Source organism: Nicotiana tomentosiformis, chromosome 4 (genome assembly GCF_000390325.3).
Source record: "Nicotiana tomentosiformis chromosome 4, ASM39032v3, whole genome shotgun sequence".
NCBI classification, from domain to species: domain Eukaryota; kingdom Viridiplantae; phylum Streptophyta; class Magnoliopsida; order Solanales; family Solanaceae; genus Nicotiana; species Nicotiana tomentosiformis.
The window spans coordinates 79,956,442-79,980,849 of NC_090815.1; the positions used below are offsets into that span (position 1 = coordinate 79,956,442).

Genomic DNA, 24,408 nt, shown 5'->3' on the forward strand with positions numbered 1-24,408 from the left:
GTAGAGCTTGATGTCGACGTAGGATGTGCACTTGCTTCTGAGTTTCTCTTTGTATTTTTCAGTAGTGCATGAAGTAAAATATGTATCTTTTGAGTTATTTGCTTTTGGAACTTCATGATTTTCCGTGAAGCTTAATGTTTGTGAATTTGTCAGGCTGGGCTCTATATTTGGATTACTTGAAGAGATTCTTAATTAGTTAATGATATCCTAAGAATTAATTTTTGCCTGCCTTAAATAAGGCTGTCTAGAGTGCGTTTAGAGTAACATACAATTATACACAAAGAAGTTCACAAGGATTATACATCAACTCTCAATTGGAAGACTAATGGCTACAGTCAGGAGAAGATGGAAGTCTTCCCCTTTTTTTTTGTTTGGGTAATTATTGCTTAATCAGGAGACTCTAAAATCATAGAAGTGCTTTGTCTCTTCGAAAATATTTGGAGGACTTATTTCAGTAAAGGCAAATCTTATCCATGATGGTCTGGTGAAACATTAAAAAGGGCAGCCCAGCACTCGCTGTGCCCGGGGCCCCGGGAAAGGTCGGACCACATTAGATTTATTGTATGCAGCCTTATCTTTCATTTCTGAAAGATTTTGTTTCCACGGGTTGAACCCTCACCCCTGGTTATACAGTGGCAACCCCTACCGTCGTGCCAAGGCGCCCCTCAAGTGAAACGCTAAATCAGATTTTATTTTTACAAGATCATATCTATAAAGGTATTACCGTGTTGACAAGGAAGTTTCCCCACACAAAGCTGAACAACTTTCCTTTTCCCATAGTTGGGTAGTGTAGAATAAAGTGTTGATTTGCCAGGGGTAAAATACCTAAACCCTAGGTTAGACCATCTCCTTATTCGGTGATGCAGAAATCTGAATGTACATTACTGCAAGTAGATAAAGCTTTGTTGGGAGCTTCCATTTTCCTCCGTTCTATTTCAGGGGTGAGGCGCATTGTCTGAACAAATAAACATTCTAATTTAAATGGTCTTGTAAAATGGATTATTGAAGTTCCTATCTACAGGGTATTTAGACTATCAGACATATTGGAGTTCAACAACAACAACAACAAACACAGTATAATCTCACAGGTGGGGTCTGGGGAGGGTAGTGTGTACGCAGACCTTACCCCTTCCTGGAGAGGTAGAGAGAGTCTTTCCGATCAGTGTTATCAAAGGCGAAAAGCGCAAAAAATCTCTAAGGTCCGTTGGGGCTTTAAGCGCAAAGCGCAATTAAAGCGTGCGCTTTAATGAAAAAAGGCGCAACTGGAGAAAAAGTAAAAATATGTATATTTAGTCCAAGACCAATAATTATAAACATTAATAACAAATATATGGACAAAGAAATTGAAAACAAATTATGATAGAGTGAAATATCAATTGTTTAGTGTCGCATTTTCAGTATTACATTCATTGGCAAGGAAACGTATGCCTTAGAGCCTTGATGCGACATTGAAGCGCTCACAAGGCGAGGCAAAGCGCTCAACATGTTTTGAGCCTTGCTTCAGGGCTTAAGATGATGATAGGTCAGGAGTGGTGTTCCTGTGGCTGGGGATCTAGGAGGAGCAACACTAGACTCCTCAACGGTTGGTATAGGTACGACCTTAGATATATCAAGTTGGTCAGAAGAGGTAAAGAATGGTTTAGACTCAAAAAATGTGACGTCAACTGACATAAGGTACCTACGAAGATCAGGTGAGTAACAACTATATCCCTTATGAACACGAGAATAACCAAGGAAGACACACTTGAGAGCACGAGGAGCTAACTTATCTTTCCCGGGGCTAAGTTATGAATGAAGCACGTGCTCCCAAAAACACGAGGGGGAAGAGAGTATAAGGGTGATTGGGGAAACAATACTGAATACGGAAGCTGATTCTGGATGGGAGATGAAGGCATCCGATTAATCAAATAGCAAGCTGCAAGAACTGCATCGCTCCCAAAACGCAACGGAACACGAGATTCAACGAGAAGTGTGCGAGCAGTCTCAATGAGGTGCCTATTCTTTCTCTCTGCAACCCCATTTTGCTGAGGGGTGTAAGGACAAAATGTATGATGAATAATTCCTTGAGAAGTCATAAACTGCTGAAACTGAGAGGATAAATATTCTAAGGCATTATCACTGCGAAAAGTGCGAATAGAAACACCAAATTGATTTTTGATTTCAGCACAAAAATTCTAGAATATTCATTAAGAAAAGCCAAGTACATCTTGAATAATCATCAATGAAACTAACAAAATAACAAAATCCCAAGGTTGAACTGACTCTACTAGGACTCCATATATAAGAATGAACTAAAGACAAAACAGACTCTGCATGACTCTCAACATTACGCGAAAAGGAGGCTCGGGTATGTTTCTCAAGCTGACACGACTCACAATCTAATATAGACAAACTAGACAAACTAGGCATCATCTTCTGAAGCTTGGATAAACTCGAATGTCCTAAACGTCTGTGAATTAACTCTGGAGGATCTGTAACTAGATATGCTTTGGAGGGATTGAGTGAGTTAAGGTAGTAAAGGCCTTCTGATTCACGCCCTGGTCCAATCGTCTGTCCCGTACTGCGGTCCTGCATAGTAAAAGAGTCATCAATAAAATATATACCACAATGGAGGGCACGAGTCAAACGACCAACAGATCCAAGACTAAAAGGACAGCCAGGGACATAAAGAACGGATTCTAGAGAGACAGAAGATAGGGGATTAACTTGTCCAACTCCTTTTGCTTTAGTTTGAAACCCATTGGCTAAAGTAACAGTGGGAAGAGACTGTGAATACTTAATATTCGACAAAAGAGATTTATTACCAAAGATATGATCAAAAGCGCCCGAGTCCATGACCCATGGTTCAAGAGTACTAGACCGGGAAACACAAGCAAAAGAATTACCAGCAACAAAAGTATCAGTCTGAGCAACTGAGGCTACTTGTTGAGATGTCTGCTTACTTGCTCGATACTGAAAGAACTCGTTATATTCTCCTTCAAATAAAGAAATTCCTTGGTTACCTGTAGTCTCGGTCTGAGCAACATAAGCATTTTTGGGTGGTCGATCATGTAAAGAATAGCACACTTTACGAGTGTGTCCAAGTTTATGACAATAAGAACACTTGGGTCTAGATCTTCCAAAACGACCTCCTCCTCGTCTATTCTCCATAGTTTGAGATGCCCGATTTTCCACTGTCTGGGATGCGAGAACATAGGAGTCAAGTGGCTGTGATGAGATCACTGGGTGACTTGGTGCTGTAGTAAGGTGAAGTAATCGAGAGAATAATTCATTAACTATAGGGACAGTCGGACTAGCCAAAATCTGGTCACGTACTGAATTAAGGTCATTAGGAAGTCCAACGAGTGTAAGAATTAGAAACATCTTCTGTCGTTGCTCTTGTTGCTTTTCAATACTAGCAGAAACTGACATCAACTTCTCAAATTCTTCCATGACTGCCTGTACTTGTCCCAAGTAGACATATCCAATTCCTGTTTCTTCAAGCTTGTCATTTGTGATATCACATCATAGAAACGAGATATGTCATTAGTGTATAAAGTACGAGCCTTTTCCTAAACTAAATAACATCTCTGGAATGGACAAAACAAGGGCATCAACTTGGAATCAATAGATCGCCATACGATACTACATAACTGAGCATCTACCTTCTCCCAAAGTGCTTTGGCCTTTTCGTCTCCTTCGCTAGCCTTTTTGTTAAATGATCTTGAACACCTTGACATTTACACCGCAATTCGACAGACGAAACCCAAGCTAAGTAGTTTGAACTTCCCATTAAAGGTTCTGAGGTAATCATAATATCGGAACTTCCAGAACCCGTGTTTTTAAACCAAACGCATCAACTCCCAAAGACATTGTTAGATAGAAAGTATGTCCAGCAAATTAGCACCAAATTAAACAAAGAATCAACTGTAGTTGCCGGAAAAATACTCTACTGCCGGAAAAGTACTGTAGTTGCCGGAAAAAATTTCAATGTGCTCGGAATTAAAAAATAAAATTATGGGTAGGCTCGGAATTTGTAGGCGATCCAACCATTATGAAGAAATTTTGTCAAAAAGTGTCCGGAAAGTGCTCCACGCGCGGCGCGTGGAGTAGATCTCGTCGGAAAAGCAAAGCTCTGATTGGCGCGTGAGATGTCGGTTGCCGGAGCTGTTTGTTGGGGTTTGGTCGCCGGAGGTTGGGGGACCTTGTGGTGGTGTTGGTTTTTGCACAACATCGATGGAAATTGGTTTGACGAAAAACAACCCTAAAAGGGTCGCCAGAATTGAAGCACGGCGACTTTTTCGGCTGGGTTTTTTTCCCCGGATGTTTTCTCACTGCCGCTCTGATACCATGTGAGAAATAATACACGGAAAATTTGTATTATTGATGTTAATTGTAATACAATGAACCCTATTTATAAGTACACATAATATATAACCTATTCCTATTACCTATGGGACTAGGACTAATTACATATATTTTCACATAGCTATTCTAACAAGGTGGAAAGGAAGAAAAGGGAAGAAGAAGACGAAGAAAGAGGGGGAAGAAAGAAAGAAGAGGGAGACAAAAGACAATAAGGAAAAAGGGGAGAAAAAGTAGCATCAAATAGTAACAATCAGGGAGCAACAATTTCCTGTAAAAGGGGAGAAAAAGTAGCATCAAGTAGTAACAATCAGGGAGCAACAATTTCCAATAGCAATTTTCAAAAACAATGGACGTGGTAGCTAAGTACCAGATATACTAACAAACTAGAAGAAAGTATCTTTCAACCAACATATTGGAGTTCCTATGGTCTAATTTTTTTTTCCTATTTCATTATGCTTGCAAAATATGAAAAGTAGGTCGTGTCCTCGTCTGATAACTTTTCTAATCTCACCCTACTGTGTCGATGAAAACATTGTGAAAGTGGAAATAAAGCTGGAAAAGAGGATTTTGGTTTTAGAAAGGTCTAGATGCAAATTCAGAATTTACAGAGCAAAGAAATAGAAAAACAAAACAATGTTAGCTCTATTACAAAAGGTCTAGTCTGAAGTTAAGGAGCTAACAAAGTCCAAAAAAGCTTCAGAGGAATTGACAGGGAAAGATTACTCCAACTACAAAGACTTGTTAAACATCTAGCCTTAAGAATGTATTTGGAGTAGTAATGCCTTCAAAGCATCTAGTATTTCTTTCTGTCCAGACACACCAGAAAATACAAGCAGGGATCATCTTCCAAACTGTCCTGATGGATTTCCCAACCTTTGATGAACTCCAGCTAACCAGGGCATCTTTAACACTCAGGCATAACCCAGTTAAGACTAAAAGCTGAGATGAACAGTTTGTGTCTGTTTGCTTCTTGGCCAAATATGCTAAGGTGCCTGATGGGATGGGATGTAATGTTGTTCAGTAGTCTGTATAGCTGACTTCATAAGTGATTTTGTACAAAATTTTTCTGGCACCTACAGTCGAGTCATTCTTTTGGTGCTGAAATAGTCTTCAAGTGAATGGAAGACTTATACAAGTCCCTCAGTCGTTCCAGATAGGTTCTTTTTCCCCCTATTGATAGCTTCATTTTCTGTATGTGTACTCTAGAGCATTATCTTGTAAATCTTAGAAATGTACTTTCTGAGAGGGAGGAAAAAGAAAAGAACAGAAATATAATTTCCTTTCCAGATTTCTGAAATAACACTAATGTTGGACTGTGTGGTGCTTTTTCTTTTACTTTTTCCTCTTTCATGGTACATGACTCTCACTTGAATTTGTAATAACCCCTGTTAACTCCCAAGCAGATGACTTAGTATTTATCTCACACAGGATGTTGCTTTTGTTGTGGATGGCTGGGCTCTTGAAATTGTACTAAAGCATTACCGGAAGGCATTCACGGAACTTGCTATATTGTCGAGAACAGCTATATGTTGTCGTGTTACTCCATCACAGAAGGCACAGGTATTATGTCGGCTGTCAAAATAATTTTTCATATTCAATGCATTATTTTAAGAAGAGAACAACATCTGTGTTACCTATTTTGATAATGCGAAGTTCATAAGTTCCCGTCACAACGTAAGCCCTGCAAATAAAGTTCAAGCAGTGGAACATTATTCATAGGATATAGCAAGCTTTACTAATTGTATTTAATCTGTCATGTCACTATATAAATTTGGTAGTTTTTGTATTTGCTTCATTCCTTTTGAGTCCGTGTCAGAGTTAACATTCTCTTTATTTGCATTGCAAGTTGAAAGTGCAACTTATCTGGACAAAATGTTTTAACTACTTTTTACTACTATTGTTTTTCAATGAATGGGTGCACCGAAAATTTTAAATCAATCTGTGCAATATATAGCTAAATCATGAAAATAATTGTAATAGAACTACAATTTTACAGATAAAGCCTAACATAAAAAAGACAACAAAAGAAATTCTGCTAATAAAAGTAAGCATAGAACCAAAGGAAGAGAGAGTCGAGAGGTTTGTAGTCTATAAAGATCTTTTTTGGTTAAAGAAATATTTGAATTTTAACTTATAAGATTTGTTTAATAAACAACTTTTAATTAAAAAACTACTTTTAAGATTAGTTGTATGTTTTTACATAAATATTAAGTTTGAGGAGTTATTTATTAAGAAATTCTTTGATTAAAATGATAGTCCAATAGACCAATGTCGTCTCCGTGTAGTTTTAAAAACAAAATGGGCAGATACGGATGTTAACACAAGGATAACCCATAGACTCCACTTCACTTGGAACACCCTTGGCCATTGGGCTACTTTTCTCAACTGTGCAAAGGATGTTCAAAATATATATATATGCATATAAAGTGGTATTTGACCTATATGCATAATATAATTTTTCGGCGAATGGTGTTCGCTTGACCACCCTTATCCCAATGTAGCTACGCACTGGAGCAATAAGTAAATCCAGCTAAACAATATCGCATGCTTAAATAGTCATTTTTTGGGGGTGGGGTAGTGGTGGGTAGCTAAGTTGCTCGGACACAGCAATTTGGGCGCCATACCCGTGTCGACACGACACTGACACGGGTAAGGGTGTGGGATCTGTGTCGGATTCGGTCAGACAAGATCGGGTGCGTTGACCAAACAAAGAAGGAAAAGGTTTTATACTTAAAAAAAACAGAGACATGGAAAAGGTTTTGTTGGGGAAGAAGACTAAGGAAAGAAGAAGAGGCGAGTGCAGATAGACGAAGAAGACAGAGACAAATTAGGATATGCTTTTTGAAAAGTGATATGCTTTCTTCTTGAAAAGTGATGTGCTTTCTTGAAGAGTGATATGCTTTCTAGCTGTTATGACCGTGTGCAAACTGTTTTGTCTCGTACTCTTATTTATACATTTCAATTGACCATAAAAGGACAAGTTTTTCTTTATCCCAAAAAACTATACGTGGAGCTTGCTTTGAAATCTTTAAGCTTTTGATTCTTTTGACTATGTAAAATAAGAGAACAATAGCAAAAACACGAATAAAGAAGAAATTCACATTTAATAAGTTATAGGTAAGTACTCCACATAATTTAGAGATATATTTATTTTTATTTTAAAATTAATTTTAGCCGGATCCCCGCACCCGTGTCGGTTCTAGGATCCGTATCCCCGAATCTTAAAATTTCCATCTTAAAGGATCCGACCTCTAGATCCGCACCCGTGTCGGACACCCGTACCCGTGTCAGAGCAACTTAGGTGGGTAGTGTACTGTAACATTTCTGCTGTGCTGTTTGAAGAGTGATACATAGGGGGTCTTGTTATTTTCATTCTTTTTTTTCACTAGCAAAGGCCCACCACATAGAAAGGTTACTGCATGATGATGTAGCAGAAAGTTTCGCCCGTTACATATATATTTTAATGAGATAAAATGGAATTGTTGGACACAGAAAAGTTCAGCTTCTATAAAGAAAACTTATTATAACTAGAGCAAAAATACTAGGAGTTTGTGTATTTTGCATGTCAACGATGACACTTTTGAACAAATTTTATAGCCAGGTCAATTTTACCTATGTTTGCAGATCAAGCATTGAAAATGATGCTTCAATCTCTTATGCAAATATACATTAGTTTGAATTTAGGAAAGCAAAAAAATTTCATAAGCTGTTTTTGTGCTGGTATGGTCTTGGATAGCAGAATGCTCTTCATGTTGATGCCTGTAGTTTGTAAAAGTACAGCTTATGGGTGTATAGATCTCAACTACATTTTATTACTTTCAGCTGGTAGAACTCCTAAAATCCTGTGAATATCGAACACTGGCAATAGGGGATGGCGGAAATGACGTGAGGATGATCCAACAAGCTGACATTGGAGTTGGCATAAGTGGGAGAGAAGGACTGCAGGCAGCAAGAGCAGCTGATTATAGTATTGGAAGTGAGATATCCAATACTCTTTCTTTTTTATGTTTCAACGTCTTACTTATGACAGATTATAATAGCTGCTTCTTAATTTATCTCACATCTTTCCTGTGTCAGAAAGAATGTCAAGTGGGCCGGTCCAGGCCCGGGACCGCGGGCCAAATGGGCAAAACGGGCCAGGACCGTTTGGCCCGGTTTTAGTGGGCCTGGGCTGGTCTTGTGGGCCGGTCCTATGATTTGGGCCCGCCAGGCCCGGGACTATTTAGCCCGCCAGGGACCGGGACCGGACCGGTCCCTTAGCGGGCCAAACGGTCCCAACAGCTATATTTAAAAAATAAAATAAAATATAACCGTTGGGCTGTCAAAAATAGCCGTTGGGCTGTCAAAAATAGCCGTTGGCTATTTATAAAATAGCCATTTAACCCCCCCAACTTTGTTTTAACCCCAAACTTTTTATAATTACACTTTTTTCCTATTTTCAACTATAAATACCCTCTCATTCTTTCATTTTTTCTTACAAAATCATCAATCTATCACAATCTCTCTCTAATTTCCTTCTATAATTGCTACTATTGCTTACTTTATTGTTACTAAGTGTATAATATATAAGCTATATTCGATACATATATATATATAGTTTATATATTATACATTTAGTATATATACTATACTATACTATACTATATATACATCTTATATAAGCTATATAAGATGTATATATAGCTTATCAAATATAGCTTTTATATATATATATATATATATATATATATATATATATATACTATATGTACATCTTATACAGCTTATATACTATACACTTAGTATATATATACTTTTTAGTAGTAACATGAAATGACCTAAGTATGATACTTTTTAGCTAGTATAAATATGGAATGATAGAAGATCAAGTTTTAGCTCAACTCAGTTTTAGTTGAAACTGTAATCTGAGTTGAGCTAAAACTTGATCTTCTATCATTCCATATTTATACTAGCTAAGAAGTACCATACTTTGGCCCTTTCATGTTACTACTAAAAAATATATATATATATATATATATATATATATATATATATATATATATATATATATAAGTTATATTCGATATAAGATGTATATATAGTATAGTGTGTATATATATATTAAATAAAATTTAGGTCACAATTCTATAATAAAATTTACAAAGCATTGCTTTAGATATTTTTTTTAACATCCTTTTGTCTCTAATATCTATTTAATTTTTTTTTAAAAAAAAAAATCCGTTGGGCCCACTTAGCCCATTTAGCCCGCGGGCTGGGACCGTTTAGCCCGGGACCAAACGGTCCCGGTCCCTACAAAAAGACCGTTTGGCCCGTTTAATTTGGGCCCGGGACGGGCCCGGGACCGTTTGGACCGGCCCACTTGGCCCGTTTAGGCCCGGGACCGGCCCACTTGCCACCCTTAGTCAAGAATATGAAATAGGTAGCATAATAGGTGGCAGTCTAGTTTAGTACTCACTAAGATTTAAAAGCTCTCTTACTAAAGATCGGAGGTGATGATAGATTGATAATTATGCATTTGTAACCAGTGGTAGACCCAGGGATTTGAGCAAGTTGGTTAGACACTTAGATATTATATATATACTCCTGCTAAAATTCATCTGTCATTTTCTTGGGAAATGCTAAAACAAAAAGGGTATTTATAGGCATTAATATTTTGGCATTTACCAAACTCATTATCTTTTAATGTTTCGTGCAGAATTCAGGTTCTTGAAAAGACTGATACTTGTCCATGGACGTTACTCTTATAATAGGACAGCATTTCTATCCCAATATTCCTTCTACAAATCCCTCCTAATATGCTTCATCCAGATTTTGTAAGTGCTAAACTTAGTTTGTCGTTGAGTGACTCTTGAAAGCTTTGACTATGTCGTGTACTAACATTACGATACATACCAGCTTCTCATTCATTTCAGGTGTTTCTGGAACAAGCCTTTTCAATTCTGTTAGTTTGATGGCATATAATGTTTTCTACACAAGTGTTCCTGTTCTAGTCAGTGTCCTTGACAAAGATCTCAGTGAAAGAACCGTAATGCAGCATCCACAAATACTGTTCTACTGTCAAGCAGGAAGGTTTGGGATTTGTACTCATTAAATCCTTTGCATCTTAATTACTGTAGTTGCTTTTCATCTGTTCCAAAAGACGCAGTTGGATTATAGCTTTAATTTTCGTGGCGTCTCTTTCTATGTAGGATTATTCATTTAATTTTCACGTTCTCTGATATTATACTAAGCCCTTTTTTTCATTAAACCATTTTCTGAACAGGCTTCTTAATCCTAGCACATTTGCTGGATGGTTTGGACGGTCTCTCTTTCATGTGAGTACTATTTGGTTCAGATTTCTAATTTTCATTCAGTGGAGTCCTTAGAACTGCACATCAATCATTTTGAATTTACAGTCTCTGGAGATTTTGCAAGTCATGGAAGTACATAGACTTTGGTGTAGCCAGTCATTATTCATATTTGCTTTAACTTAGTTTGCTTATCCTGGATGTTTCCAGTTTCAATTTACTTTAGCTGTTCCCTCCTCCATAACGTTTACCTTTACTTCTTTGTCCATTTCAAAACACCCATCTATTTCCTTAAGTGGAAAGTTTCTCCTTTTGCACTGATCAAAAGAAAGTTTCTCCTCTGAGAATTCTAATCAATATGAACTAACACTATGTGACATTATTTGATCTTGATATAACATCTTCAATGGGGAACTCAACTTCTTTTACGTTTCAAAAAAATTGACTCTCTCTCTACCAACTATAATCGAGGCAAACTTTCTTGTATTGGTCTTTTAGCAAGAAGAAGGTTTACTTTTATTTGATGGAGGGAGTACTTTTTGGTCCAATGCATATTATAGAGAAGTGTAATGTCACAGCCCAAGTCCATGACACGTATTATCTGCTTTGACCCAAGAGACCTCATGGCTTTGTCCCTTGGGTCATCATCGAGCCCTAAAGTGCACGTACCATGTGAACTTGTGCTTTATCTTATATAACACTTCACTATTCTCTCTCTTTTTGATGTGGATTGGCCTAAAGTGTCATATGCCTCCTTTCTTCAAAAGCTTGCCAGCCTAGAAGCCTTCTAGTCCTTCTCTTTGTCCCACCCTCATCAACCTGCCCTCCATCATAGGCATTACATATCACCCCTTTAAGGACTTGATCGTCTGAGGATTGACCAACCATCATATTGCAGGAGTTCGGCTCTGATACCATATTTGTTATAGCCCATGCCATGGCGTGTATTGTCCACTTTGGCCCAATAGAACTTGCGGATTTGTCCCTTGGTACGCTATCATCGAGCCACAAAGCGCCTACCATGTGAACTTGTGTTCTGTTTTATATAGAATTTCACTCTTCTCACCCTTTTGATGTGGGATATGCGTAAGTGTCATATGCACCCCTTCTTCGGAGCTTGCTAGTATAGAAGTGTGCCAGTCTTTCTCTTTGACCCATCCTCCGTCATGGATGTCACTTACGCCTTAAGGTTTGCGCTAACATCGTGCTGTGGGAGTCCGTTTTCGATACCACACTTGTCACATCCTAGCCCATGACACGTATTGTCCTTTTTGGCCCAAACAAATATCATGGATTTGCCCGTTGGGTTATGCCATCATTGGCCCAAAAACGCGTGTACCATGTGAACTTGTGCTCTATCTTATATAGCACTTCACTCTTCTCTCCCTTTCTGATATGAGATTGGCCTAAGGTGTCATATGTACCCCTTCTTCAGAAGCTTACGAGCCTAGAATCCTAACAGTCCTTCTCCTTGACCCACCTTCATCAGCCCGCCCTCTGTCATGAGCGTCACACATAACCTGCTTCCATCTTTTATTTCTCTAATCAAAATACTGAACTAGGTCAAACTGTCAAACTTTCATAGATTACCTTTAATAATATAATATCAGGCGAGGCAAAATAAACCCGAGCTTCAAATTAACAAACAACTTTTTTGGGGTTAGTTCACATACTAGATGAAGTTTGTCTTTTAATATGAATCGTCATTATACAGACCCATACGAACTATTATAATCAACTGGATACAAAAAAATTCCTATCATGTCAAAGAAGAGAACAAAAAGCAAAATTCTTTCATATCTGAGACGTATTATCTGATTTCTCTGCTGGTGACTTGGAGCTTGACCTTTGTGGAGGCTTTCCTAGAGAATGACGTAGGCTTATTGGTATTCATCTGCGAATGAAACTATAATTCTGTTGATTTCTTGTTTAGCTTGGAATGTTATACAAGTTTGCTCAATAATATTTGCCACAGTTTTGCTGAAGGGGCTTATTGCCTTGAGCTGAATAAAGGAATTTCATGGAGAAGTCAATGTGTCATTTGTTGGAGAAATTTGGAAGAATTTGTAGTTTAGATTCCTTCACTCATTTTCTGATCAGTTTAAGCATGCGTTCTCTTTTTACCTTTTTTTTTTTGGGTAGATTGACATTTTTATTGTCTTTACTCTTTAGTTAGGTGTAAATGTAAGATCTGACCGCCAGATATCGTTAACCTTATTTTGTTTCACCGAAAAGCTGAAAGAATTTCTTGGGATATATTATGTGGTATTTGCATGTCCATGTGCCTGCATACAACTTATTGAAGGAATTATCAATCGCTTAAAAGTTGGTCATATCTGCTGCTACCTGTTTCTAGTAGTCTCTGATAAATCTGGTTTTAATATTTAGCCATAATGATTGGAGGTGGTTTTTTCAGGCTATTGTTGTCTTTGTCATCACCATACATGCATATGCTTTTGAGAAAAGTGAGATGGAAGAAGCATCTATGGTGGCACTTTCAGGATGTATTTGGTTGCAGGCGTTTGTTGTAGCACTGGAAACAAAGTAAGTATATGTTCTAAATTTCACTACCTTATCCGCAGATTCTAGCCCCCGGTGCTTGAGTAGGAAAGAGGATTCTGGCTGCCACAGATTGACAAATAAGCGAGAAGGATCCTTCATGAAAGTTGGAAATTTAGTTGGTCCTTAGTTTTTGGCTGGTTTTCAAGCCCATGCCACATGTCAGCACCCTAGGGGTATGTTTAAAGACCTCACTTTCTTCCCATTGAAAAGAACTATAGAGAAAAGACAAAGAAAAGGGGAAAGCAGGTCTTACTATCATCATTGCTATCTTATCCTGTGTTGTTGTTCCTGCCTTTGGAATCTCTGTCTGACCTCTACGATCTTCTTATTTGAAACTGGTAAGGAGAGAGGAGTATACCAACGGAATCTAAACTGGGCCAGGGAGTTACAACGGGACTGGGCATCGTGATGTATCTGAGCTGGACGAGAGAGGTCCAGGATGGGGGTAATACTGGAAGTTTGTGATGGTGATTTTTTTTAAGAAAATAAGAGAATAGCTTTATAGGTGCTAACCACAGTACACATGATATTTATTCAAAGTGAGATAATATTTTAGCATTTTAACATACCTCAATGGAAAGTAACCAATTTGAGTTTGCTTATTTTGAATACAGTGTTAAGACATAGTTAAGTAAAGATTAAGCTTTTAGACAAGGTGGTGACACAATTCAACATTGTATTAGAGGAAGCAAAAGGTTTTGGGTTCAAGCTACCCTTATCAAAAAGAATTTTTCACGTGCTTGATCCATGAAAAAGAACTAGATCCACACAGGAGGGTGTGTGTTATGTTTAAATAAATATTTAGTGTACCCTCTCTACCAGCTTAAACTTTTAGATCAGCTAGTCACACAACTCAACATATAGCAGAGTAGTCAAAAGTGAAAAGCACAAAGTAAGCGCCAAAGTTCTTTGGGTCCTTAAGTCGAAAGCACGATTAAAGCATTGACTTAAGCAAAGAAAAGTGCCAATGAAGAAAACATAATCGAAATGTAATACAAGAAAATGTAACTATAAGCACAATTAATTCCAGAGACCATGTTAAATTTCTACTATAGATTGAAGGGATGTAGTTTTAGGTTTTTAGTGGCTAGTTTCTTATAATGTATATCTAATTTCTTATTTTGAATCACTAAAGGTTTGGTCATGACGTTTTCTTAACAATTAATGCATCATTTTGTCAACTATATTTATTGTCTATTGTTGTGCACCTTGAAGATTATGCTAAAGCACCAACTAAGCAAGGTGAAGCACACAACTCGAGCTTCATTTAGCTTCAGGGCTTAAGCATGCTTTAAGTGAACCTTTAACAACACTGACACATAGAAAGCAGATAGTCTCCAGAATGGTTTTCGGTAAACAACAACATACCCAGTGTAATCCCACAAGTGGGGTCTGGGAAGGTTTTGTTGGAATCTTGATGGAAAAGTGTTTGGTTGCCTGAGTCTTGCCGAAAACGTTTCAGCTGCTAGATCATTGGACAGATTTCAGTCCAAATTTTTGCAGAAATAGTGATCGAAAAAATGCAGGTGCCTTCGTAATAGACATTCAAGAGGCGTGGTGTAGCCGACAAAAAGGAATTAGAACTGCAATTAAGCAAATATAAAAAGTAAAACCATGCAAATGAAGTTCTGGAACCATTAAAAATTTCTTATGCAGAGGCAAAGATACAGTTATAGCTTCTAAGATTTAGTCACAAGTTTTCTAAATTTCAATCTTGTAATTCTTAATCACTAATATAAGTACCGATGATGCCTCGACTGTGGCAACAATTTATTTTTTGGTGCCATTCTATTCAAGATAGAGAACCACTTAAGCAAGTTGGAACCTACATTGCACCTAGTCTCTCAGTTTTATATTCCTTAAGCGTGCCTTTAACAATACTGACAATGACTTGGATGGGAAGAGGGCAAAGGGTAGTGCTGGTGGGCCTGGCTGAAGATTAGGGTGGTGACAATGGAGACTGATTGTCTAAGGATCATTGTTACCATTATTTTGATAAGTTCTCTTGAAGGATCGTCTCTTTTTCTCCTTATGAAGGAGAACATTTGACTGGTAACCAGTGAAAGCAAAAACGGATAGTAACATTTTCACCTGCCTAGTGAGTTACTATATAATCTTTATTTAGTTGGACAAAATATGTGTATGAGTACTTGCAATGCATGCTAGTATGCAATACTGGTCTTAAATCTCTAGGGAACTAAATTTGTCTCAATATTTACAGCTCTTTCACAATATTGCAACACATCGCCATATGGGGAAATCTTGTTGCTTTCTATGTCATCAATTGGATTGTCAGTGCCTTCCCATCCTCTGGCCTGTATACAATAATGTTTCGCTTATGCAGACAGCCCTCATACTGGATTACTATATTTGTAAGTAAACTTTTTCTTTTTTGTTTTTCCATGTAGTCTAGTGTTCACAATTTGGAAGGTTTTTTATTTATTTAATATTAATTTGGATGGTATTCAACTCTATGGTTCAAATACTTTCTGAATTTGAAGCTCTCTTTGGATTGGATTTTACTTTTGTCACCATGATGAACTTGCTTAACAAAGCACAGTAAAAAAGTCGAGATAATGCTTCAGATTAGTTACTTAATCCATCTAATTTTGTATAATATAGTGTGGCAGGGCACAAAGTTTTAGGAGATGATTTACTATTATACCAGCAGTATCAGAAGAAATACTTGTAGTTGGATATTTCATTTAATTGGAGAAACATTATCTGGGAGTTGATTTTTCGAATTGTTGCATGAACTCAAATTCTTTAACACTTGAAAGTGTAGATACTCTGCTGAGTTTAAATAATTTAGAATGTCAGAGATAAGAATGTGTCATGTTACTTGGGACAGGTGTAGTTAGTCTTCAGATTATTCTTGACATCATTCTTTCATCATCTTTCCTTGCTGATCCAAAAATAAGCTAGTATGTTTACCATTTAAGTGAAGTTGTGATTTTTTTAAAAATATTTGTTGTTTAAATATGGATCCATTGTAGTAGATCACCAAGGCTAGAAAGTGTAACACCTTGTGAAAGTTGATGCTCCCACACAAATTGATTACAAATTGACGGAAAAGTATTTACTTAAGTCTACTCGTTTTCTATATACTAAAGGTGATAAGGTGCTCCTAATTGTTATATAAAACGCTTTGTTGCACCTAATTAGATAGGATGCATGAAATGGTTCCTTTTTTATCAATTATTTAAAACTAATTTTGTTATTCCCTCTTTAAGTAGCAACTATAATATAAGAGAACTAATTTTGGTTTTCCTCCCCCTTCCAGATCATTGTCGCAGCTGGCATGGGTCCAGTGCTAGCTTTGAAGTACTTTAGGTATACCTACAGATCAAGTAAAATTAACATACTTCAGCAAGCCGAACGTATGGGAGGACCTATATTGACCCTGGGTAATATAGAGCCTCAGTCGAGATCCTTGGATAAAGATGTTACACCTTTATCAATTTCTCAACCCAAGAACCGTACTTCTGTCTATGAACCACTACTCTCAGATTCACCTAGTGGTACAAGACGTTCTTTTGGACCAGGGGCTTCATTTGATTTCTTTCAGTCCCAGGCCCGGTTGTCTTCAAATTATACAAGAAACTGCAAGGACAACTAATATTGGCAGTTCTCCTGGCAGGACATGCAGGAATTATACAGATCACATGTAGAAAAGATATTACAGTGAGGACACTAACTGTTGATCCGTTCTTTTCAACTTACCAGCATCTTATTCTACACATTTTCTATGTTGCGCGTGTTACAGTTGCATCAAACTGCCAATGTCATGCTCAGAGCTGTATTTGGTAGCTTATGGCGTAAAGATCAGGACCGATTACTGTTCCCAAGGTATGAAGATGCAACACGATAGCACAGTTTGATTATTGTTTGTTGGAGAAACAGTGAAATATTTCGCAGATTCTGACACCCCATTTTTGAGGTGATATTAATTTACGTACTCAATTAGAATGGAATCAGAGGTCTATTTGTCATAGGAATATTCATTTTTCACATTTTTGTTTCTCAAGGACGATGCTATGATTGTATCTGTATAAGATTAAGGACATCAATGAGCTGGAAACCTCAATTTCAGAAAATGAAGTTCCTGTGTAGCAATTGCAGTGACATTTATAAGTCATATTGACAAAATTAGTGCTGGCATTGAGGACTTTCGCATTTGTTGAAATGCTTTTTCTTGCATTTGCTATGGATGGTCTTTCAGGCATATTACACTACTAGAATAAGGATGGAAATTCAATATAGAAGTAATAAGAACGAAATAGGTTATAAAAAAAATGGGTAAGGAATCAGAAATGAGTATGTAAATAGGTGTAAATACAAAATTGACATTTCGGTGAGAACCAACTGTTTAGTATAAATTTTAATGCTGGAGCAGAAGTTGAGAACCTAAACAGGTTGTAAAATTAGTTTGCGACGCAATTTATACCTAAAGAGTGGTGAACATTTAGTTTTATAAGATAATACTACGATTAAGTGGTAAACTGAATAAGGATGCCTATTAATCACTTGTCATATATTCATAGAATTGGTGTAAGTAGCCGTCTGGACAAATTTTCTTTCCTCATGTTGTTCAGTGGCAATTAATCTTCGCTTACAAATTATGAAGTTTTTACCAATTTTACCTCTATTAATGTTCTGTCTCAGTATATAATATTGTTAGCATAGATTTTGTTCACAGAAATAACGTAACTTTATGTGTATTTGACGAATTCTACTTCTACTATTCTTTTTATTATCTTACGATGATCCCACCGCTTATGAATAATATTGAAGCGTAAGTGCGAAGGAAAAAGAAAAGCTAAACGTTTTATAACTACTTTTAACTAAATGTCACCCAAAAAGTCTGTCGGACAACAATTATGGGAGGACGACGAGCAAGCTATTCGTAGTGGGGTATTCCTAATCGATTATCATAAGACTTGTATCTCATTCTATATTTAATAACTTTTAATTTTAATATTTTATTTTATTTTATTTTTAATGGCATCACTAGTAGGAGTGGCATGACATATTTGAGACCATAACAACAAGTCCCATGTCTAGAAGATGAAAATAGCTGAAATGAGAATGTTGAGATTGATGTGTCGACATACCAGGAAGGACATGATTAGGAATGAAGTTATTAGGGAGAAGGTATGAGTGACATTTGTGGAGGACAAGTTGCGGGAATCGAGGCTGAGATGCTTCGGGCATGTGAAGAGGAGAGATATAGATGCTCCGGTTAGGAGGTATGAGAGGTCGTCCATGCGAGTCTGAGGAAGGGAAGGGGTAGGCCTAAGAAGTATTGGGAAGAGATAGTTAGGCAAGACATGTCATTGCTCCAGCTTATCGAGGATATGGCCCACGATAGAAAGATGTGGAGGTCGAGGATTAGGGTTGTAGGTTGACAGATAGTAGTGTGTTTCTCCTAGGCTTACCGGTAGAACTAGGACTATTTTTGTATTATCTTATTCGTGGTTCTTTACTATTATATGCTGCGTCATTCGCGCTGTTACAATAATACATTGTTGTTACTATTGTTTGTTACTTATTGCTTTATCTCCACTGTTCCTTGAGCCGAGGGTCTATCGGAAACAACCTCTCTACCTCTATAAGGTAGGGGTAAGGTTTGCGTATACACTACCCTCTCCACATCTTATTTATGGAAATACAGTGGGTTTGTTGTTGTTGTAGACCATAAGATTCAGAAAAGTATTAAACCATAGTGCTATAAAATAATTTTATATCTTTTCCGTAATAACAAAGTGCAACCTAGATAAGAACAAATAATTAGCAATATAATACAATAATTGTTTTATTCTTTTCTTGTTTGCACCAAGAAATTGCAGCCAGTCAAATTGGAAGAATATTTTCATGGTTGAGGCTTTGATAATGTCGAGTTAAGCAACCAAGAAGGTATCTCAGGCAAATCACTGGTAATCTACTTCTGCTTGTTTTTTAAAAATAATAATTTATAGAGCTTCTATTTCTTTAAGATCAACATGCTCTTGAATTGATAAAATTTGCTCGGCGTTTCTCTTTACTTCAGAAAAGTCTCCTCAAACTCTATTAATCTTCTTTCCCTATAAAAAAAAAGTTCAAAATTTTTGGGGAATAAGATGATTATATTTAGTTGGAATCTGTCACGAGACCTGCTCTTCCAGACCTACTTTGAGGAAGATGTGTAGTTATGTTATTTAAAGAGTTTAAGATAATTGCCGGTAAATATCTATAAATTTTTTTAAACTGATAACATGGTGAAAATAGTAACTAACCTACTGTCACATATTAAATGACATTGATAGTCAATATTTACAATGTTAGTAGATATAATTTAAAATTTATTTCAAACTGAATTAGGTTAAGTTCTTATAACAAATATGGCCTTATAACCCTATATATAAAGTAGATAACTTTATAACGAGTTAAATTAATTATGTTGGATATTATAAAATTCTTAATATTGTCAACGTATATAACTTAAACCGTTTTACATTATGTTATGTGGCATTTAAAGAAATCTTGACAAAGGTAGAGCCTGATCAAGCAGCATATATATGGCAACAAACAAGCATGAGAAAGGGAATTCTATGTCCTCAGCTGAAGCAATTGAAGATAGTGATGATCTTCTAATGAAACTACTATTATGCCACCCACCAAAATCACTTTTCATGTTCAAATTAGTAACCAAAAGGTGGATTTCCACCATTTCTAGTCCTTATTTCTCTTCCCTATGGAAGCCTAGGCGTATCTCTGGTCTCTTTATGATCTTATCTTTAAAGGGTAACTTCAACATCAAGTATACTTATATATGCCTTATACAACCTAAACAAAATCCAGTAGTACCTCTTCAATGCCTTGATTTTATTAAATATTCTTGTGGAGTTGAAATATTACAATCTTGTGGCGGTTTATTATTTCTTTGTCGATCCCGTACAAGTGTATCTAGTTTACAATACTATGTATACAATCCAACTATAGAGCATTTTTAAACATTCCCATATCCAAATCGGCTAGATAAATATCCAAGAATTTCATGCTTGAATTTGACATTTGATCTTTCTAAGACACCATATGGCCAAGTTATCAACATCTATGGTGAGTATAGATCAAACATTATATTTCATATTGAAACATACACCTTTGAGACCAAAACTTGGAGATACTCTGGATGTCCATTCGTCGGTCCAGTTGGTACGAGCTTTTCTGAGGGTGTTTTCTTGAATGGTATACTTCACTGGCCTACAGACTACACAGAAACTTCAGTATGTTATGATGTTTATGAGAAGGGTATCAGAAGATTTCCAATGCCTCCACTTCAGAGTGCATGTGGTCGAAACTTGAACTACTTCGGGGAAGTTGCATGCTATTGATTATACAGAGTATAATGCATCAAATTTTGATGTCTTTGTGATGGAAAATGACTACTCTTGTTGGTTCAAGAAGTACCATGTTGATCTTGACACAGTGGCTAAAGCATTTTCTGAAATGGTGGTCTATAAGCCCGATCCATTTACAGAAAATATGTTAGTTTGAGTGCCCGTATGAATTACTAAAGAACTTAGTTCTTTACCATGTTCCTTAAACGAGAAGTAAAATAAGCAATAAAGTAAACATATCGATTTTTACGTAAAAAATCACCCGGCTCAAAAGGTGCAAAAACCACGACCTACTGCGTAGGATTTTCAACTTCAACTCCACTAGAACAATGAGCCAAAATGTATCAATTGCAAAACTATAATTCAATACTCTCCGGTACTCCGACTATTTGATTTACAAGTTACTCTAACTTGTAAATCAAACGCTCGCTCTAACTCACTAATTGTTTGTGACACTTTGATTACAACTCAATTTCCTAAAACACATTCACTAGACTGACTTAAGAAGAACACAACACTGGTACTCGACTAGAGTATATAAAATGTAGTTGTTCAGTTGATATGTGAAAGGATGATCTCACAAGTCCAAAATAGATAGTATTTAAACGATGGACTTTAAGATCTTCTAGGAGTCCTATGCATAGTCAGTTTCTCGTTTGATAGGACTCCTACTGTTCCAAGGGCTCCACAAGTTTTGGGACTCTTGTCACTTACTAATTTATTTGTATCTTCTTGGGCAACAATCCTTATCACATGTAGCAGTCTTCTTCCACCAAACTCAGACCTAGGTACCTTTGAGATAAAGTTACTGTCTTACACAGACGTTCAATCATCAACATGAGGAGCTGCTCCTTTACCCTGAGGAGCTGGTTCTTAGAACAGTTAAGCAGCTACGTTGAGAACCTGGTTATCCGAACATTGCATCTAAACAAACTTTGTTAATCATCAAAATCTCAATACTCAACAAATTCCCCCTTTTTGATGATGACAAACTTTGTACACACTAGAACCAGGTAATCACAACAAGTCGCGATCAATCAACATGCACATTACACCATAGACAAACATATTCACAACAACACCCCCAATCTTATCTTCCCCCTTTTGGCATCATCGAAAAAAATAAAAAAGATGTTAGACATATTAAGCACAGTTAATATAAGATTCAAATCCACACAGGCTATAGCACAAGCTCAAGAATTATCAAAGCAAACAATCTAAGCTGATGATCCAATATTGTACGATGCATTAAAACAGTATAAGAGAAGTCATTTAGTAGTGCCAAAATAAGCCCAGGACCTTGTCTTAAACCATTAGAACAAAATAAACTAAACATACTGCAACCTACTCAGACTAGAATAGAAAGAGAAAAAAGACTAAAGCATCACTGTGATAGCAAAAGAGACAAAGGACACTTGGAAGGAACATATTCATGGATGAGAGGTAGAGGGCGTCAATGTTTTCACAAGAGTGACAATCTGTTGGGCATGAGCTTCCCTATCTCTGATGAGCTTTCCTAAGTTGCCTAGTTTCTTTTCTCAACTCATCATTGTTTTCACGAAGCTTGGCATTCTTCTCAACAACCAACTCCAACCTATTACTGAGCTCTGCTACTCTGCTGCTTCCAAGTAGAATAGCAGATCATGTTGGTCCTCTAGCCTTGATCTCCTCATATCCACACTGCTTGAGGGTAAAAATATCCAAAATATCATTGTGATTTTCATACTTAAGCTCTATAAAGGCAATGTTGAGCTTGTCAAAAAGCTTAGTCAACATGAAGCCATAAGGAATAGTATGCTTAGGCTTGGAAGTGTCTGCAGCCCCTTGCCATATGCTGAATCATCAGGCTAGGGAGATTGATAGGTCTACCAGTGTCAAGCAGTTCCATTACAGCCATGTCTAACAGTGTAGCCTCATGCCTTCTCTCACACCTTTGCAGAATGCAGAAATTGACAAAGTGAAACCGCAGCTTGTGGAAGGGGGGGGGGTCATATCAGTCTTGTACACCTTATGGGGAGCATCCAGTTCAAACTTTTGGGAGAACTTCCCTGTTACTACAATTCCTGTGTCAACATCATTGTCTATGGATGGCCACTTTTTCTTTAGGTAATTGTCAAATCCTAAAGAGGAAATATTCAGAAGCATCCCCAGCTCCTCAGTATCAAACTCCATTTCAAACCCCCTTATCTTAATTTTGACCACATTTTGATCAAATTGGAAGTTTACATAGAACTCCACCACAACAGTAACACACACAGGGGAGAAAGCTTTGACAAACATGTGTTTCCATCCATGTAACTCAAGTTTTTCAACTAGTTGAGCCATCCCTTTTTTATCAGTGTTTGCAAGAATCTTCCCATGAGCACTTTTCTGTTCCTGAACTCTGTGAGTCTATCAACCACAACTGGCACATTCTTTCTCTTCTTTCCTCTATTGGCCCTTGTAGATGGGGTAGCGGTTTTTGTAGCTTTGGAAACCTTTCTCTTTTGTGTGGAGGACTTTTCTGGCAAAGCAGCCTTAGACTCATCTTCTCCATCCAATTCAACCACATGTTCCACAACTGAAACTTGCTTCCTTGGCTTCTTGCCACCTCTGAACTCCTTAATGATTTGTTCATCAACAACCTTTCTTTTACTCTTTGTAAGAGTAGTCCTGGAAGGAGGAGCCACTTCTTTTCTTGTTGGGACTGCAGACTTTGTTGCTTTTACATGAGTCTTCCTGGATTTCTTCCCTACCTCAGACAAGGGCAAGTCATATTCATCACTGCTGACCTCCTCAGCTCTAGTGAAAGGAGTTAACAAGGGCCCAGGTTCTTCAGCCCTTTTCTCTCCACTTGATTCTTCTGAAAGGGCTATGATAGTGTTCTCAATGGTCATAGAGCCTTCATATTTCTCACTCACATTCTCATTCTTTTCCTCACTTTATTCATCCACTCCTTTACTCTCACTTGCCTTTTCTTGATCCTCACCTTCGCTCTCAGAATTACCCTCTTCTTCACTATTATTTTCTTCTTCTACAGAATCATCCACTTGTTAACCTAACCTATCTTATATCTCACTCTCCTTCTCTTTACCAAAATCTCCCTTATTCTCACTCTTTTCCTCTTCATTAAAGATGTCTTGAGTAGTATGTTCCTCATAACTGCCCACAACTCCTTCTTCCTTTTCACCCCCATTATCATCATCATCCTCTGCCCAACTGAATGAAAGGCCATCAGATGCCTCCTTTTGCACTGGTTCTTTACTCTCTTCCCCCTCAACCACAGGCACCACAATAGTGGTATCTACCTCTTTCTCCAGAGTTCCTGCAATCTTTTCTACAGTGAGTTCCTGGACTTGTGATTTATCACTTATGGGTGGAAGAGTGTCTAAAGGTGCAGCATCTATCGCGGATACTAGAACATCTAATTTTGAAGGAGGGAGTTATACCTGACTTGTAGTGATTGACATTGATTCCCCCTGAACCATAGCTTCCTTGACCATTGTGTCTACTTGAGAAGTAGCATCAGGCACTACCTTAACATTCTTGACAGACTTTCTTGAGGTAGCCTTGATCTTGGTTAACTTAGAGGTATTTTTTGAAGTAGGAACAGATGCATGGGTAGTTGGTTTTGGAAGTGAAGGTCCAGTAGAGGTGGGGATGGTGAGAGCATCAGGAACAATGGATGATGGTATAGGTACATTGGAGGATATAGATGGAGAAGGAGCAGGTGTTGGTGCGGGTTCACTTGATGCTTTGACACTTTTCTTTGATTTGGGCTTCATGTTCTTGGATTTGTCTTCAGTCTTGGATGATGATTTAGCTTTAGAAGGGGTTTGGCTAGATTTAGGCAT

General features: G+C 37.4%; 2 protein-coding genes across 2 annotated transcripts in view; one reads left to right on the top strand and one right to left on the bottom strand.

The window, feature by feature from the left end:
* Window positions 1–17,372, top strand: part of LOC104120125 (phospholipid-transporting ATPase 2) — a 46,902-nt gene extending 29,530 nt beyond the window's left edge. Inside the window, exons 18-25 of the mRNA XM_070199898.1 lie at window positions 5,776–5,907; window positions 8,170–8,323; window positions 10,043–10,160; window positions 10,243–10,416; window positions 10,610–10,661; window positions 13,051–13,178; window positions 15,418–15,568; window positions 16,480–17,372. Coding sequence (XP_070055999.1) covers window positions 5,776–5,907; window positions 8,170–8,323; window positions 10,043–10,160; window positions 10,243–10,416; window positions 10,610–10,661; window positions 13,051–13,178; window positions 15,418–15,568; window positions 16,480–16,815 — 1,245 coding nt within the window. The 3' untranslated portion in view covers window positions 16,816–17,372. The remainder of the gene's footprint in view (window positions 1–5,775; window positions 5,908–8,169; window positions 8,324–10,042; window positions 10,161–10,242; window positions 10,417–10,609; window positions 10,662–13,050; window positions 13,179–15,417; window positions 15,569–16,479) is intronic.
* Window positions 17,373–23,622: 6,250 nt separating this feature from the next.
* Window positions 23,623–24,408, bottom strand: LOC104120130 (uncharacterized). Its single transcript, XM_009631847.1, has 2 exons — window positions 24,004–24,408; window positions 23,623–23,904 (listed from the first exon to the last, which is right to left on the bottom strand). The coding sequence occupies exons 1-2, from the start codon at window positions 24,406–24,408 to the stop codon at window positions 23,623–23,625; spliced, it is 687 nt and encodes a 228-aa protein (XP_009630142.1).